Source organism: Lepisosteus oculatus, chromosome 1, assembly GCF_040954835.1.
Source record: "Lepisosteus oculatus isolate fLepOcu1 chromosome 1, fLepOcu1.hap2, whole genome shotgun sequence".
NCBI lineage: Eukaryota > Metazoa > Chordata > Actinopteri > Semionotiformes > Lepisosteidae > Lepisosteus > Lepisosteus oculatus.
In genome coordinates, this window is record NC_090696.1 from 22,988,456 (window position 1) to 23,006,524 (window position 18,069).

Sequence of the window (18,069 nt, forward strand, 5' to 3'; positions counted from 1 at the left end):
TCTAATCTTTTTCTTTTAAAATTCTAATCTTTTTCTTTTAAAATTCTTTTCTTGGCAATGATCTGTGTATAACTCAAGTAAATGTTGAAGAAAAAGATGTATTTTTCCATTTTCTTTTGGGACCCTTTACCTTCTTAAGAACTGGACTGTAACAGGAAAATGTGCCAATCAGTTCTACTGGATACTGTAAAATAAATATATCATATCAGCTTTTCAGGTAACGTACTGCCAAAAGACAATGACTAAAACATATTTATTCAATTTAACTTGTTAATTTATCCAAATATTAAAATCAAAATCACTCATTTTAGTGTTATAACACATTGTTCATGTCTTCAAATGTTCAAAGTTAACATAAATTTTCCGATGATTCAACATTGATAAAATAAAAAAGTTGTACTTTGAGATCAGATTTATGTACTTTTGTAATTATAAAATTGATGTGAGACAATATATCTACAGTATCTCTTTTATTTCTGCTCTATGGAATTCTTGAGTTATTGAATTTTACAGTTCATATTTCAGTATGTCTGTTTGCAGTTTGGATACAGCAAAGCTTCAAACATGCCAAAAATGTCACTGTTTCTGAAATAGATTCTTACATAATAGATAAAACAGGCTTTTATGCTTCTAATGCTCAGACTTATATTTTACATTATATGTTTTTTCTTTGTAAAGGAATTTTATCATCTGGGAGTAAAATAAAGTGGATTTATTAATTATTAAAACTCAAGCAGTTACTTGAATAATAATTAACCTACTCTATATGTACTATGCTTGATTGCACATAAACATTTTGTTACAAAAGGTTTGTGTTTTTCACATTGAATAAACAGATTTTCTTGAAGGGCACAGTAAGATCTTGGGTTTTGTCATTATCATATATAACAAGGATTTCTTACTTGAATGTTTTATTTTGTCATTATATATACTGATATGGGCCTGCGGTGCTACTGTATCTGTGTGTAGTCTGTATGCTCTGCCTGTATCACATGGGTTTCCTCTGGTACTTTGGTTTCCTCCCACAGGCCAAAAACATCCTGGTAGGTTAACCGGCTTCTGGGAAAGTCAGCCCTGGTTTGGGTTTCAGTCAGTGTGTGCGCTGCAATGTACTGGTGCCCCCTCCAGAGTGTATCCTGCCTTGAGCCTGTTGCTTGTTGGGATAGGCTGGTATCAAACAGTAACTCTATATTAGATAAAGCTATTAGAAAGTGGACGGTTATACTATTGCACAATGAAAATGCAACTCTAAATCTTACGTCAAATAGTAGGGAATTTGGTTCATATCTGATGTTATTTCAATTTTAAATTATTTTAGATAGGTGTGTTCATTTTTTTAATAACATTGTTCCCTGAGTTAAAGTCATCTGATTTCATAAAACCAGATGATTAGTTTTTGGAATATGAATGGAGTATACGAAATCCACAATGAGCTAATAAGGAATCTGTATGAACAGCTATCCAGAAGGTCATTATTTTAATGAAGGTAAAAAGCAGTATGATTAAAGGCAGGCTATCAATGAAATAAGTTATTTGGAGAATAAAATGTTCTAGTTTAGCAATCAGTATATTGTTTCAAAGACTTACTTAATATACAGTATGGCATGGCAGTAAAGTTGCCCTTTATCTGCACAAAAGATATTCTTTTGATAGAGGAGATTCCACCAAACATCATCATACTTAAACCACCTCAGTGGTTGGCTTGAACAATGCAGCAGTCAGCATTATACTCACGACAACATCTCTATACACAATATCTATCATTGTCAAGGACAGTGGCATTCATTGGCTAACAAAATACTCTGCACCTATCTCTAGGATTGTTCAGTCAGACTGATAGCTGCTGTCCAACTGAAGATGACTTCGTCTTTTGGCTGTTTTCTTATCTCTGAAAACTCTTGGTGCATGCAGATCTTTTTGCAATAACAGTGATTTACCCTCATTCTGCTGACATACAGGTTATTTCTTCCTGAAATTCCTCATGCAGTATCAAGTGTAGTGATATGCAGTTAATGCTATCAGAGATCATACCCTAACTTTGCAGAGCATTCATTTTGACAATATTTTATTTTTAATGCTGAAAGCTTGTCACTTTGTTCTATATTTTTGTTTAAAATTTGAATCTGGAATCTATATTTAAAATATTTAATTAAATATATAAGATCTGAAGGTTGTGCTTATTTTGTTGATCACTATATAGTGTATTTGTCGAGACAGAAATCTGGATGTCTAGATTTCTTTTAATTTGTGCTTTAAAATATATATATATATTAATATAATATAATAAAAATTAATGTATAGATACATCTAAATATATATATATTAAATATATATATATCAATTAAATGTAACACTAGATTATACAGAAAAACAAAAGTTTTTTGGTCTCAAAAACAGTTTTAAAAGCATCTTTATCATCATATTTGCAATAATTAAATTCACCCTGTATGTGGGCACAGGATTAAGCTGTAGTTGCAATTTCATGAAAACATTTTCAATATTTCCACTAACTGATAAACATTTTCTTAAATATTTAGCTGTGTTAAGGTGTGTGGATATGTTAAGTAATCTAAAATAATTTAATTATGCACACTACAGTATATCTGCAGTATGAAATTGAATTGAATTTAAAGTTTGTTCTATAAAAGTTAAATGAACTTTTTTTTAAAATTAATTAATACAAGGTTTTCTGAAGTTTATTTTAATCAGTGTTTAGAACTGCTGAGCTCTTACATAAACTTTAATTATAAAGTATTTTCAGAATGTGCAATAAATTAGGAATCATAGAACGAGGTCATGTTAATGGCATTATTATTCCTGACTTACTTAAGATTAATGTTCCTGCCTTTCTTATTTATTATCCATCATTTCTTACTTCACACACCATATGTTAGAGTGAATAAATATTAATTTAAATCAGAAATGGTGAGATTAAAATCGAGTGGAAGCAGGTGATTTGAAACAAGACTGGTTTGCAGCCCTGTACTGTTAGTAACTGGACCTGTAGCTTCATTTTTTAAATGCTGTTCATCCTACTGTATATTCTACTTCAACCTTTTGCTTCATGATTCACTGTTAATTCTGAACAAATCCAATGGGTGGAATCTGTCTGTTTATTGTCTACTCTTTCCAAGACAAAACATGTTTCATTTTTTTTAGCTTGTCAGCATAGTTGGGACATTTCTTTAGGTCAAGGAATATATCTGTTCACTTTTCTCTGGATAGATGCCCATTAATAATAAAATCAACAATACTGTAATGTGGTGGTCAAAACTGTACACAGTATTCTTAATTAGGTCTTCCTGTTCCATTGTACAAAGATTTTTAAAACTATAATTTTGTTTCCAATAGCCTGTAAGTATGCACAAAATGCATATATGTATAATGTATTGTATTGTTTTGCTCATGTGTACTGAATAGAACGTATTAAGAAAAAGCACAATAAATTCCTTCAGCATGGCAGTAATATAATTGTTTCCATTTAATGTGCTGCTTGATTACAAGTCTAAAACCTGGTCAGCAACATGCAGTCTGAAACACTAAGCATGTACAAATGTACAGTATTTGACAGACATTGTTCTGGTTTGTCTTGCTTTGTGGTTAATTTATACTACTTGAGTCTCTACATTCATTTTTATTTTTAGATTGTATCTGGAGGCCTATTTTGGGGATTGGATTTTGTTTGTGTTATTTGTCAGTAAAAGTGATAAAATCTTAGTGGGTGGTGCTCTTCAGCTTTTCATGTCCAGGCTAATTATCTTTTAACTGTCATATGAATACAACAGGGTATCTAACTTGTAAACATCTACTGTTATGTTACCAATACTTATTACAGTACACCTGTACAGTGTACAGTGTACCTTTTTAACTAGAAATGTTACTCAGTTCACATTTTCAGAAAAAGCTAAAGTACTTTTACATTAGTGTTTAATGAATTAGCTAAATTAACTGAAAGTTAATTCAGTATTATACACCACACAAATTCAATGTATTGTTTTCACCAAACACCTATGACTACAATGTAGAATGAACATTTATTTTATTAATAATAAATGTTATTACATGCTGCATTTTCATGTAATGTTATTAGATGCTGTGATATCTTGTTCTTTATTATTAATAGACATTTGAAATTATTTCTCTTCTCTTGTTGCTTCAGTTGCAAACATTCTGTGGCGAGAAGAAGGTACTCACAAATTTTGTTTCAGTTGAATGACTTTACTATTAGAAACGTGTTTTTTAAGTTGTCTTAGTTTTCCAATGTAAATCACTGTCATCTTTCAAAGGTTTTACGAAATAGCCTGTGTTAGTACTATTGTCCCTAGTCTTTGACATTTAAAAGTGTAAGTACTGTACATAAATTGTCTTTTTTGATAGTTATGTGTATTTCCTGTGCATGGCAGTTATGTTTTCTGATACACTCCACTTGAATTTATTGGAACAACCTCAACTAAAATGCTCACCTAAAAAGCATTAGTTCTACGACAGCAGTTAAAGGTTTCAGCTGAGTACTGGTACTAATTTAGAATTGTTTTTTTTTATTACAGTGTAACTACCTTCATGTAATATAATTATTTCTCTCTTTCATTTAGGTCTTGGAATTGGCAATATGTTCTATGTATTTTATGAGGATGGGATTAAAGTCATTCAGCCAGTGGAATGTGAAATTCAGAGACATATAAAACCAAGTGAAAAACTACTTGGACTTCAGGTGAGATGTGCATCTTACAAAAAAATAAGATCTGGATTGAAATGTTATGGCATTGCTTGCTCAATGAATATATTATTTTTCAAATCATGTAGAATTTAGTACTGTCTTTATAACATCATAACAGGAACTGTTGAGACTTACAAATTTAAAAGCTACCCTTTAATGGAGTTGCCAATACCTTAAATATAGGGGGGGAGGGGAATCACCCAGTACTGTTTATTATATTTATACCGTATGTGGATTTGTTTTTTTATATTAAATTCCCAAAGATTTGATGTGAATAGTAATTCTAAGACAGAATTGGTCCTCTTAGAATTTCTTTGCATCTTGAATAGTGTAGAAAATCTCAGTGTAACAAAGCTCATGCATGGAGCCAGTCATCGTGACATCACTGCCTCCCCCGAAAGCCAATGCGAATCTGTGCTACAGCAGAGGACCATGTCTAGCATAAGTATCCACCATCTAGGAAGTGTAGTCCATGAGCAACCAGGACTAAATCTGGGCAATGGCAGGGAAAGCCGCACTTGTCACACAGGTGCTGGGACTCGGATCACTCAAGATGATGTTTGTCAGTTGCAGAGGCTGCTGTGGAGAAGAGTAGGAGGAATTTAGAAGTGGAGAATGCAATAAGAAGCCCATGAGCAACTGGGATCAAATCCCTGCAGGTGCAGTAAAAACTGCACATGAGCATTGAAAAGATTTCTCTTTTATGTTGACAGCATTTCATACAAGACAAACTGATGCAGATCAAAAGACAGTGCCTTCAGGTTTAATATGACTATTTATGTTATGTTCTCTTCCTTTGTCATATGCTGTTGTCATGTGTTATATGTGGCTTCTCTGTTATTATCATCACAGAACATGCAGTGAATAGTAGCTCAACTGTGTTACCTGTGTATTTTAGGAGACAAAAACAGATAGATTGTCATGAATCTCTTGTTGTGAACAAGCATTTGAATGGTACATTCAATATGAAAGGGAGCTACAGCTTTCTGTTTTCTAGTTGTTTGGTTACTCATAATATTACACTATGAATCACAAGAAAAACATCTACGAGTGCTAAAAATGTGGCTTTGCTAAAATGACAGTATAAGGTGCATATAAATAATAATAATATAAACATAAATAAAATATAAAACAAAGTAAAAAGAGTAGCATTCTACAATATCAGACACAATACACTACATCAGTTTCCATTAATGCTGTACAAAAATTGCTTTTATAATTACATAATATTCTCACATATTTTAAATAAATATTGTAATCCAAGACATTACTTATCTATAGGGTTCAAAAAATAAAAAGCTTCTATATTATAAGCTATCAAACGTAATGAGCAAATGTAAAGTTAAGCTGATACAGTACTTGAAATTTGTTTTTACATTAAATCATCTAAATATGAGAGCTTAAACAATTATTAGTAAAAATAGCATTTCCCACCAAAAATGGAGGAAAACATTTTAAATTAATTCAAATGACCCTGTCAGAAACATTGATAATTTATATTCAAAGGCTCTGTAAATCACATAAAGCTTTAAACCAGATAAGTGTGTTTTGACATAAAAAGAATAGAAAATATATCTGGATCAATATTTTAAAATGTCAGTAATAAACTATACAGATGCACCCATTCAAAACGAGCGGGGTATGCTCATGGTGATAGCTGGATTTAAGTCAGTTACTTAAGCCATCATGCCACAGACACAGTCATGCACTATACAGTGAAACAGAAGTACTGTTTCTTCTTTTTATTCTCAGCTACTAAAATTCCCTTTAGTTGTAAAAATATTCAATACTAAGCGGATTAAAATGTGCAAAGTAAATAGATTAAGTGATTAAATCTTTTCACTACTGACCAATGCACCATGAGTGCCTCTTTCGGTCATTTATGCCAGCCAATCACGTACCGCGATTATGCCACAGTGGCTTGTGGGTAGTTGCGTGCAGTACGAGTTTGTACCGCGAAGTTTGAATGGCTGCATCTGTAGGTATACATGGAAAACATTAATTACTTGTTGTTACGTCCCCAATATGGCTCAGTCTAGGGGTGAATGGGGACTAACAACATATGAGCCTGGGTTTAACAGAAATACACACAACTACGTGTAGGGTGACGGAAAATGCTAGAAAGTGAAAAAACCAACTCACTACACTATTCTACAACCCAATTACCCTCTAAACCTGTCTCCTGAGAAAGGTGTGGCAATACCAAAGCAGAGTCTTTCGCAAGCTATCTGTCTATTCTATCTAAACAAAGCTATAATGGAAAACTAAAAAAGAAAACACGGATGCCACAACAATCCCAACCCTACACCACAGCTAACAACAAATCCAACACGTCTCATGTTTTCGCTGTTTCTCGTTCTTACACCTCTCTCTTCAGACACTCTCAGGATGTTCCGTATCAGCGTTGAAAACCTGACCGCTCTCTTCAACCAATCCAGAGAGAGACCCAATTTAGGGATTTTTGGGACCCACCTCCAAAAATGGACCCCCGCATGGGAGGGGAGTAAAAAAAAAACAGAATTTAACACTCCTACCGTTAAAAACAAACATAATGTTTGTTCAAACAAGGGGTTCACAATAACATAGTCTAGAAAAACCACGAACATACAGAAATATATTTTTTTAAATAAACATGCGATAAAGCATCAGCTACAACATTTCCAATGCCCTTTTTGTTTAATTTCTAATGGATAACCCTATAAGATAAGCGACAAGCGCATAAGCTTTGATTGTAATTATGCATATGGTGGAGAAAAGTCTATTGGCAAGGAACTTGAACTTAAATAAACCTCAAAATATTGCAAAGCAAATAATAAAGCTAACGTCTCCTTTCAATAGTGGAATAAGTAAGTTGATGTTTATTGAATTTCTTTGAAAAATAACAAACAGGGTGGTCAATTCCATCTTGATCCCCCTGCATTAAAACTGTGCCAGGACCTGTACCACTAGCATCTACCTCTAACTTAAACGGTAGAGCAGTCTGGAGCAGCAAGCACAGGAGAATTACACAGCAGCAATGCATAAAGGTATTTTATATACAGTATGTCCGATGTTTTCTGTGTGGTTTAATAGAAATTAATGAACCATGAGCTAGAAAATGCTATTCTAAATGGTCAGCAACAAATTAACTGGAATTGGGCATTGCCCCAAGACACATATTTAATAAATTTACATACCTATAGCCATCTGTTTACTGTTATCTGTGTATTTTTCATAGCCTTAATAAGTCTACTGTATAAGTCTCATCTGTGCTTAAAATTCTACCATTCAATCTGAGCAATTCACATGCATGTTATTCTTCTAATTTGCATTTTATGAAAGCAGAAACTAGATATAATGGATGGATATCCACGCAGGCTAGAAAATCCTAAGACATCCAATAATGTTTTATACTACTAAGATTTAAGAGTTGATTTACTTTCAAGATCTAAAATATGGGTTTTGAAGATCATTCTACATCCGTAGTGTAAAAGAACAGAAAGGTCTCTCATGATTTGGAGTCTTGTTTGGGGAAATGAAAGAAGGCAAGAGTCCAGAGAGTGAAAATTATGTGTAGACATATAGGGAGGTAAGAGTTTATAGATGCACCAGGAGACAAACCATTCAATATACAGTATTGAAGGTGAGCAAATTTATTTTGAATTTAATTCTAAATTACACAGGAAAGCATTACAAAGAAATGAAACAAGAAATATGCTGAAATACAATATCAAAGAACTCTGTGTATTATGTATTTATTAATATGTTTTAAACACATACATGGGAAATAAAAAAATTAAAACAAACAAAAGGAGGATTTTTAGATTAAATGTTTCTGGTTTAAGTTTTGATAAACTTGCATGATAAACTTGCGTTATATAGTTGATTGGATGATTTAACCAGTTGTTAACCTGTCCAGCCTGGCAAAATTTACAAAAGAAAATCACAGGATGAAACCCATATATCCCACTTATCAAGAGAATAAAGCTTTTGTGGCATCAGTACGTTGGAGGGTGGAGTAGGTCAGCGTAGTCTTGATCACCTTCATAAGTACTTATGGCCAGCAATTTCGAATCAAACCAAATATTATAGTCAAAATATAGTCCATCAAAGACAACTTTAATTTACTTGTCACAATACCTTAAAATATGAGTGATGGAATGGTGAATGTGTGATGGTCTGGTAAGAATATCTCATGCTGCTTTTGTAACAACACATTTCTTGTGAGAAGAGAATGTGACAGTTATGCTATAAATGCCCTAATCATCAGACCTGAGCTTCACTGAACATGTGAGAGATAAGCTTGGACAACATAAGGCATCCAGGGTGCAAAGAGCAATGAAGATGAACAAATATGCTTGTCCATGACCTACAAGAGGAATTCCACAAGACAGCAAATGTCACTCAGTACAAAGCTTACATCATTTCTTTCTACTCTTTAGAATATCATGTCCAGTCTTGGTTACTACACTATAAAAAATATATTGTTGCACTGGAATCCAGAGTAGGTGAACAGATCAGCCAGTTATCGTCTAGGGTGTGGCATTACACGGGGGCATATCCAGTGTGTAGGCAAAACCATGGAGGAAGAGCGATGCCTCGCCTTTGTAGTCCCAACTGTCTTGGCTTTTAGAAGCTGAGCCACAGCTGTGCAGGTCCTATAAAGGCACTGTCACAAATCGCACGCAGGTATGCAAGCGCTCCTACATTTCCACAAGCTCTACTCTTCCTAAACTGCACACCAATTTACCTTGACTATGACTTCACCTCCCGATTTGGTAACTTCAAGCTCCCTGAACCTTCCTGGCTGTTGACCCAAGCACCTGTCCTCGACTACGACTTTGCCTCTCGTCTTGTGCCTATTGCTCTCAGAACCTTCCTGCCTTTTGACCCCCTAGCTTTTGTCCACGACCACGTTTTCGCCTCCTGTTTTGGCACAGAACCACTGATACCTGAAGTGCCTCACACTGGGTCCAACCTCCCGTAGCCTGGTTCTACGTGGCAGGCACACTGAACACCCCCTGAAGGGATAAGCAAGGCCACCCCTGGAAGGGGGAGTTGTTTAACAACAGTCCCAGAGGGGATTGCACCTATGTAAGGTGTTCTTTTTCTTTTTCTTTGTGCCTGTCCCATCACATATTTTCATCAGGGTAGGCACACATTTTTCACATACAGTACATGTATAATAGTTTTTTGTTTTGTTTTTGCGTTACATGTCCTGCTCTACCAGACTAAACCCCGCTAAATAGGATAAGTCCAGTCTGGTCACTGCTGTGCTGGCAGTTCTTCTTTTCCCCAGGCTGAACCCTGTTAAATAGGGAGGGCCCAGGCCAGAGGTTGTGATGATTTTTGTTATTTCTGGTCCCTGCTTCCCTCCCTCAGTTAGGGGTGTTGACTTTTTACTGGTGCTCGCCGCGGCTCCTTCTACCCCCACATTGTCACAAGGGCCATTGAAACACAAACCAGAAGGTACCAGCTAAAACTATTTGCGAGTGCAATTGAAACCAAGAACAGGAGGCAACAAGCTAACCAGCAATGTAGTTGATGCTGAAACCTTGGCTTCTTTCAAGAAACAGCTAGATGAGATCCTTGGATTAATTAGCTAACAACTACAAAACAAGCTTGATAAAGAAAAATGGCCTGCTCTTGTCATCATTCTTGTGTTCTAAATTTCTAGGATTGCAACCAATGGTGGCCATACATACTTCTAGCCATTGATTTTACAGCTTACCTCTTGTTTGTGATTGAATGCTAATCAGCATGATTAATTACCTATGTCATGGCTATGTCATGGCTGCTCAATAAATTGCCAGTCCACTTGAAGCAAATAAGCATTTTATTGGTAACTTTGTATTTGATGTTTAGTATACACAGTATACTAAAGTATGCTCAGGCATTTTAATTTTTAATCAAAATCATAAACATGTCTCAACGTTAGAATATACAGCAGTGAGTACTGCATTACCAAGCCAGGAAAAGACAAACACATGCAATCTCATTTCTGCTTCAGATTGGAAAAGATACACATTATCAACAAATATGTGAAGTGTTCAAGGATGAAAATATAGCAAACATAAAATTCAAATGTGAGGATCTTATCAAAGATGACACCAAGATTACTGAAATCTTGGTGAAATCCTGGACTGATTAAAGGATCAGATTTATTTGGACTCAAACTATGACATTTGCAGAGCTTGTAATTGGAGCCAGACTGTATAACGTTGGTCTTGTCAGAGTTTGGATGTGTATTTGTTGCCTCCATTTCCTAACATAATCAAAGTAGTGACACAATCCAATGTCTGAGTGACATCAGGTTTTTTGTGAACGTCATTTTGAGTGTATTAGCATGGAAATGAAAAATGATGCCTTCCTTACAAAAACTCTGGTTACCAAATATGATGTAATGGTAACATTAGATAACAGTAATGTCTCACTTAGCATTGTTTCTGTTACTGCATATTCACAATATTGTTATTTGCCCTGGCATTTATTTTATTAACTCAAAACAAATCTGTTTATGAGTGAAATGTTTGTCTGCAACATGCATACAGGCCAGGCATGTACATCTTCATTGATTATGCTTGTTTTCTTTATTAATATTCCTAGAAACCATGGCCTAGCCCATTCTGGCAGATATAGCCCCTGAAATCAGTATCTCACAGTTACCTGGTTGGAGGATTGAAATTAGTCAGTGGTTAATATTAATGCAAACTCTGAGTGAATTTGTTAATGGACCAAATTGTGCTTGTTTAGCTATACAATATTTAAAAAATTGTTAACTCATTCCAGTATATTTTTTTAAATTTGTATTCTTTGGTCATTTTTGGTATCATTGCTACTATTATGGAATCCGCAGTGAAGTGTACATCGCTGATGTGTAACAAATAGTGTTTCTGGGAATTCATTCCCATTAAATCCATGCTAAACTGTCTCTGTTAATGCTGATTTTACACACTTCTTCTTTCTCTGGAACACATCCCCATTCAAACAGATTTATTATTGTACAGAAATAAAGGAAACCAAAACAGAACCTTGTGGAACTCCATCTTTATCAAAGAGCACAAAGGTTTCAAAGTACTGTACATATCAATGGATCAATTGAGGATGCTAAAAATGAAATCTCTAAACATAAAGCAAACAGATGCATAATTGTCCATTCTTACTCAAACAGGAGAAATTTGAAAAAAAATCTAGCTTTATTTTCTTCTCTGTGAGTAAGAACAACTGTCATTAAAAAGTGCAATCAATTTTTACTACAATATTCCTATGAAAACCTTGTGGTATTTTACTGCAATTGTTTGAAATACAGAATATAGCATTCTACACAAGCCATCAAAGAATGATAGATACTACAGACAACGGAGGCTATGGTCATTTTCATGTTATCGTATACTGTACATGTAAAAAAATGTTGATGGGAGTTTGGCTCTAAGCAAAGAGAATCTGTTCTGGAATCCCTGTTTTGTCCTCAGAAGGGATCTCATCCATCTGGCAAGTCTGGAACAGAAACACAAGGCCTCAGCTATCCTGAGAATTTGTAAAGCGATGAACATAAGGTTGATCTGAGTCTGCATTAAATCTAACAGATTGTGTATTTGATACATAATGTTAACAAAATAGTGGTTGTCATATGAATATGTCTTTTCACTATATTAATTTAAAATGTGAATGTTTATTTAAGGATGAGGTTTGCCCACAACTGGAAGGTGATACCATTCAGAGATGTTTTTGGTCTTCTGCTGTAAATGTTAAGGACAAGTACATTTATGTCACTCAACCAAATCTAAACAGAGTTCTCATCGTGGATGTTCAGTCACAAAAGGCTATACAGGTAAGATATTAGTAATTTTTTAGAAAATATTTGATAACTTATGGAACAGATAGAATAATTTAACTTGCTTATTGAAAGAACCTACTCAAACAGTAATGGCAGAAAATGTGTTGTATTTCCAAACTATTCATTTCTATATCCTCCATTAACAGACAGCAAGGTTACACCCAAACTATAATCTTTTTTAAATCTAATAAATAAGAGGTTTTTAACACCAAAATATTTAATGTGGCTTCTGGACGCCCACTTACAATTTATTCTTGATTAGAGATACAAATTCAAATCAAGAACAAAACTAAACAAAAGTACATCCAGGGGGTTTGGATAATATATATATATAACTATAATATGATACATATAAACAGATAAATATGGTGAAACCAGCATATTCTGTTACACAATATGTACTTTTCTGTTTATACATTCACATTCACATACTGTATAAACATATTTTGTTTCATTGAAACACATTTATCTATTTACATGTAGTATATTTATTATGTTTTCCACAGCCCCCAGGTATAATTATACTTTTATATTTAACAAATCCTCCTTAATCGGCATGTAAGTTACTGCAGCACACAGTACATTAAGGCAATAAAAACAAGATTAACTTATTAATGTCAGCATTTCATATATGGGATGGAGTGAATCTGCATATCATATATATGATACATAAGCCTCATCTGCATGATTATATTTGCATAACAATATGTGCATAAATGAAGTACTGTATCAATAAATACTATAAACCTTTGACCTCTTGTTTTTCCTGTTTTGAATTTAATTATAACAGATTATTTCTCCACATCAGTACCAAAAGTAATTATTCAAGGAAGTTATTCAAAATTGGCCTGAAAAAGAAAGGGGCATACAAAAACAGTATTTAGTATTGAAAATTTATTTAATTTATTAACCTTGTTAAGCATTTTCTAAATCAGAATAAAAATGCTTCTCCAACCTTTTCGTTCGTGACAATTGTACTCTCTTTAGTATCTGTCTTATTTAACTTTTCTAGTAAGCATTTTAAGTTTTCATTTTTTATAGAAGGCTTATAGCCTATGCTACAAGCTGTTATACTCCGTGACAGTTTTCAATGCCATGTAATTTTGTAATTTAATACTTGTGCTTTCTGTACCTCTGTTTGCCATTATCTTTGTGGGTAGTATACTGGCCCTGATTTTTAAAAACAGTATTTAGTTACTTTGCATTGAATTAAAGAAATGTATACCAGCAATCAATAAAAAGAAAACACCTTGAAAAAAATCACAGAAATATTTCATACTCACCATACAAATATTTCATACTCACAAACATACAAATAACTGGCATGGCCCCCTACACTGTATGTATTGTAATACTCTTTGTGAAAACATTTTTAATCTCCCAGACACAATAAAATACAATACTAAAATAACAATGTCCATGTCCCACCTCATACAAACCCACTTTGTCCTTCAGCCTCAGTGACAACCCCCCCACACATATTTCTACTTAAGGACCCCTAAAATACAAATGGCTGCAGTGGATCCCCCATGCAAAAAGACTTTAAAGGCATCAGCTTCAGCACCTAAAGCACCCTCTGTCCTACAACTGACACCATGGATCAAAAGTCACATAAAATAATATCAAAATAGACCAAAATCCAGTGATGCCAAGAGAAAAAATGCAAAGACTCCTAAATCAGCTCTAGGATTGTTTTTGATGACATCAACAAGCCAGTTCCCTTTCTGAGGACCAGATTAAAGTTTGTAAACTACAAATATCCTTGTTTAGAATAATGGAGAAAAAGGAAGATATCTTTCTTCGTATTTTCAGAACTTATTTTGGGGGCCCTCCAAAAATATGTAAAAACCACAGCAACCCCAAGGCAGAGCATACACAGAACTAGAAACTGTTCTAAAAAATACCATCTATCTAAAAAATATTGCACTTAATCTTATGCACCATAAATAATGATTAAAATCAAAATAACCTTTCATTCTTTTTCTTTTAGCTTACATTATTACTCTGCAATACAAATTATGTTTCACATACTTGATATTTGGTGTGACATACAGACATAGTGTTTTTTAAATGAAGCATTGTACTGTATTCTTTAAGGTAAAAGCTGTGTTGTTTACTTCTGATGCACTAACTGACTGGAGGGACCATTTTGGTTCTGAGGAGGATCATGTTTCAGCCACAGCACTTCAGAGACTTGTAGGAAGTCCCCGAGAGTAAACTTATGTGCTGGCTTCAGTCACATATAGTCATTAGTCAATCACCTGGAGGCTTGGCTTCATTAGTTTAAATTAGCTGCTCTTAATTAGCCACCTGGTCTTTTTCTGACACTTTGGCAAACAAAGTTTAGTTCTTTATTTTTTCTAGGTAAGACCATTTGGTTTTTTAAACACTGTGAAATGACTTTCTAAACTTAAGCTTTTTGTTGAATTACACAACACAATTTACAGAAATAATTCTAGTTGTGACTTAGCTTAAAGCACTCTGCAAAATCTCGCAGCAATTAGATTACTAATAGATGTTAGTTTTCATTTTAGCATAAATAATTTTTTTGATAAGATTATTGCAACTAAATTACAGTGTGGTAAAAAGTCAATCTGGTTAACTGAATCATTGAATTTTCAGTACTGTAAATATAAAAGGAACCAGCTATAAAATAGGATGGTGCATCCATTAGAAATAAATAGAACATAGTCTGCAGTAGTCAGTTTCTATAAATCATGGGAATGAATATTAACTCATAGGCCAGTAAAGATGATACAAAGGCTTTGGGTGCAAACCTTGATTTTCTACACACAAAAGCAGAATTATAAGTCTATTTAGACAATTTTGCTTTCTAATTATGAAACAGACACATCTAATTAATATTCATTCTCATAATTCATGACTGTTTGCTGTTAAAAAGGCCGCAAAGCCTTCTTGTAAAAAATATATATACTGTATTACAATATATATACATGACTTGTTATATGTAATACAATATTAATAATCTCAAATTGAAGAAAGTTATCATAACAATTCTGGAAACTATTAGAATTATATTTTGTAGTACACATTTATTTTGTGATCATTGCTTCTTTTTCACCAAGTTCAGCATTAAATAAATATATGACTAACACAGGTAAAATAAAGAAAATTAGAGATTTTGGAAATGTATGTAATTAATTTAGAATGGAAATGATTCAATGCTTCTGATGTCTGAAACTTATTGGATCACAAAGGTTATTAGAAATTAATTTCTTATTCTCACAAACTAGGCTGTGAACACTGATCCAGTTCCAGTGAAACTGCACTATGACAAATCCCATGATCAAGTCTGGGTTCTCAGCTGGGGAGATAAAGAGAAGACTATACCCACACTCCAGGTAATCATAGCTTGATTTTAAAAAATGTAAAAACAAAAGACTTGAGGCTAACTACATATGATTTAATAATGTGAAGTACCTCAGTATCCTGGACCATGCCCACACACTATCCGGACAGTATATTGAACTTTTGTGTTCTTGAGTTATTTACATGCATTCTTTGCTCTGATGCTTGTTTAAAACAACTTTGACAGTGTATTGTTTATTTCATCCTTAAATAAACATGAGAGAAATATTAATTTAATAACATGGTTTGCACTGTCTATATATTCCCACTGCCTATACTGTATATAGTTGTAATACCTTAAGTGGAAGTTATTAGCCAAAGTTCAGATGGGATACCAACAACAATCTCAAACAGCTGTACTTAATCACCATCATTATGAATTTAGCTATATATACTGAACTCAAATACCTCCATTCACAGTCGTCTCAAGCATCTTTTCTCCAGCTCATGACCACCTAGCAGCTACAGAACCCCTCCTTTCACTCCGTCTGAATGGGGTTCAAGCCTCCTTGCCCTTTGGCCAAGAGGCTACCCATTAACCAAGCATGTTGGATAACCAACCAAACTTATCTCACCAAAATAAGATTGGTATCCCATCCAGGGTGTATCTAATTTTGTGCCCTTTGCTGACTGGGTTAGACTTCAGCTCTCCCCATGACCCTGTATCTGATAAAGCTGTTAGAAAATAGATGGATGCATGTATCAGACTTACATTATAAATTCGTCATGAACTCAATTTTACAATGAGATTTTTTTCATCTTAGTTTTCTTTGTCTTCTATTTAGGTGATCTATTAGGCTTCAGTTCTCACCATGATCCTGTATGGGATAAAGTACTTAGACATTTGATGGACGCATATATTAGACTAATATTATAAATTTCTCATGAACCTAATTTTAAAATTATATTTTTTACCTAATTTTTTCCTTTTATTTTTTTTCTTTGTCTTCCATTTAGGTGATCAATCAGGCCAGTGGGAGCATGTCCCATCATACCATACATACACAGCCGGTTGGAAACCGGTTTGATAAGGTGGAAGATTTTTTCATTCCAGCTACAACCCTTATTATCAGTCACATCAGGTAAGGATAGGATGGCAGTATTTATCTGAACTTAATTCCCAAGCCACCTTGCATTCACTGAAATTGGCAAATTTAAAGTAAAGAAACAGCATCTTTTCATCAGTACTTCAATTTCAATTTAAAGAAAAGCAGAATTCATGCATGGCGATTTCTTGCTTTGTACAATTTAAAATGGAAATATAGTACACAGAAGGTATTCAAAATATGTTAACATTCACAGTTTATAAAAAAAATTGAATTTCATGAGTGTATATTGTTTTCAGATAAAATACTATTTGCCTTTCAAGTCTGACCTTTTACTCTTTGTAAATATACAGAATATTTTCTATATTCTTTAAATATTTTATGACCTATTAATGTGTGGAAAATAGCTTTAAATTGATTGGTAAGACAAAGGAACTGTTACATCTTTCTGCCAGAATTACTTTATAAGGTATTTCCTAACTTACAGTTATCAAGTATAGAGTATAATTAGATGTTACACGTAGAAGGTAACCTATTCCAAAATGTTGCTTTATTGAGTAAATATTGATTTTAGAAAACACAAATAAAACATATAAAACATACAGTAAACACCATATGCTGTTTATAGTAATAGATAGTTAATTATACATACTCAGTGTTTATAAATTATTGTATGTAAATATTAATTAAGTGCATTATTAAATATTAAATCAAAATGTCAAATCACCTTCTAGTTCTATACATATTCCTTGATGGTGGCTTTCTGTTAATGTTTTATATCAGCTGAAATTGAAATGGAATATCACTGTTTAAGACAAGTATTGATAGCTTTACAACAAGTGTTTATATTGAATAATTTTAGTTGTTTTTCATATTCTTTATGATGTGTTTCTGTGGGTCTTCATTAAGGTATGAAATAACCCTTACGACAACTACAATTCTTGTTATAAAGAGTACGAATCAGGTGGACATTAGCAGTCAATATGGAAAAATTAATATATTTTAGGATTCATTTCACTTACAGATATTTTCTTGAAGTATCCTCTAGATTTTAATTTTGAATATTATAAATAAAGAATTATGCCTATTTTGAAAATAAATCAAGTTCAAGTAGTTGATTT

General features: G+C 33.5%; 1 protein-coding gene across 4 annotated transcripts in view; it reads left to right on the forward strand.

Moving 5' to 3' along the window:
• fstl5 (follistatin-like 5) overlaps positions 1-18,069 on the forward strand; it is a 266,449-nt gene that overhangs the window by 235,591 nt on the left and 12,789 nt on the right. For 2 of the 4 annotated variants that reach the window (XM_069187730.1, XM_015344712.2), the window contains 5 exons: positions 4,160-4,186; positions 4,593-4,711; positions 12,378-12,527; positions 15,788-15,895; positions 16,860-16,984. In XM_069187730.1, coding sequence (XP_069043831.1) covers positions 4,160-4,186; positions 4,593-4,711; positions 12,378-12,527; positions 15,788-15,895; positions 16,860-16,984 — 529 coding nt within the window. The remainder of the gene's footprint in view (positions 1-4,159; positions 4,187-4,592; positions 4,712-12,377; positions 12,528-15,787; positions 15,896-16,859; positions 16,985-18,069) is intronic. The other 2 variants (XM_069187734.1, XM_015344713.2) reach the window with 1 other exon arrangement.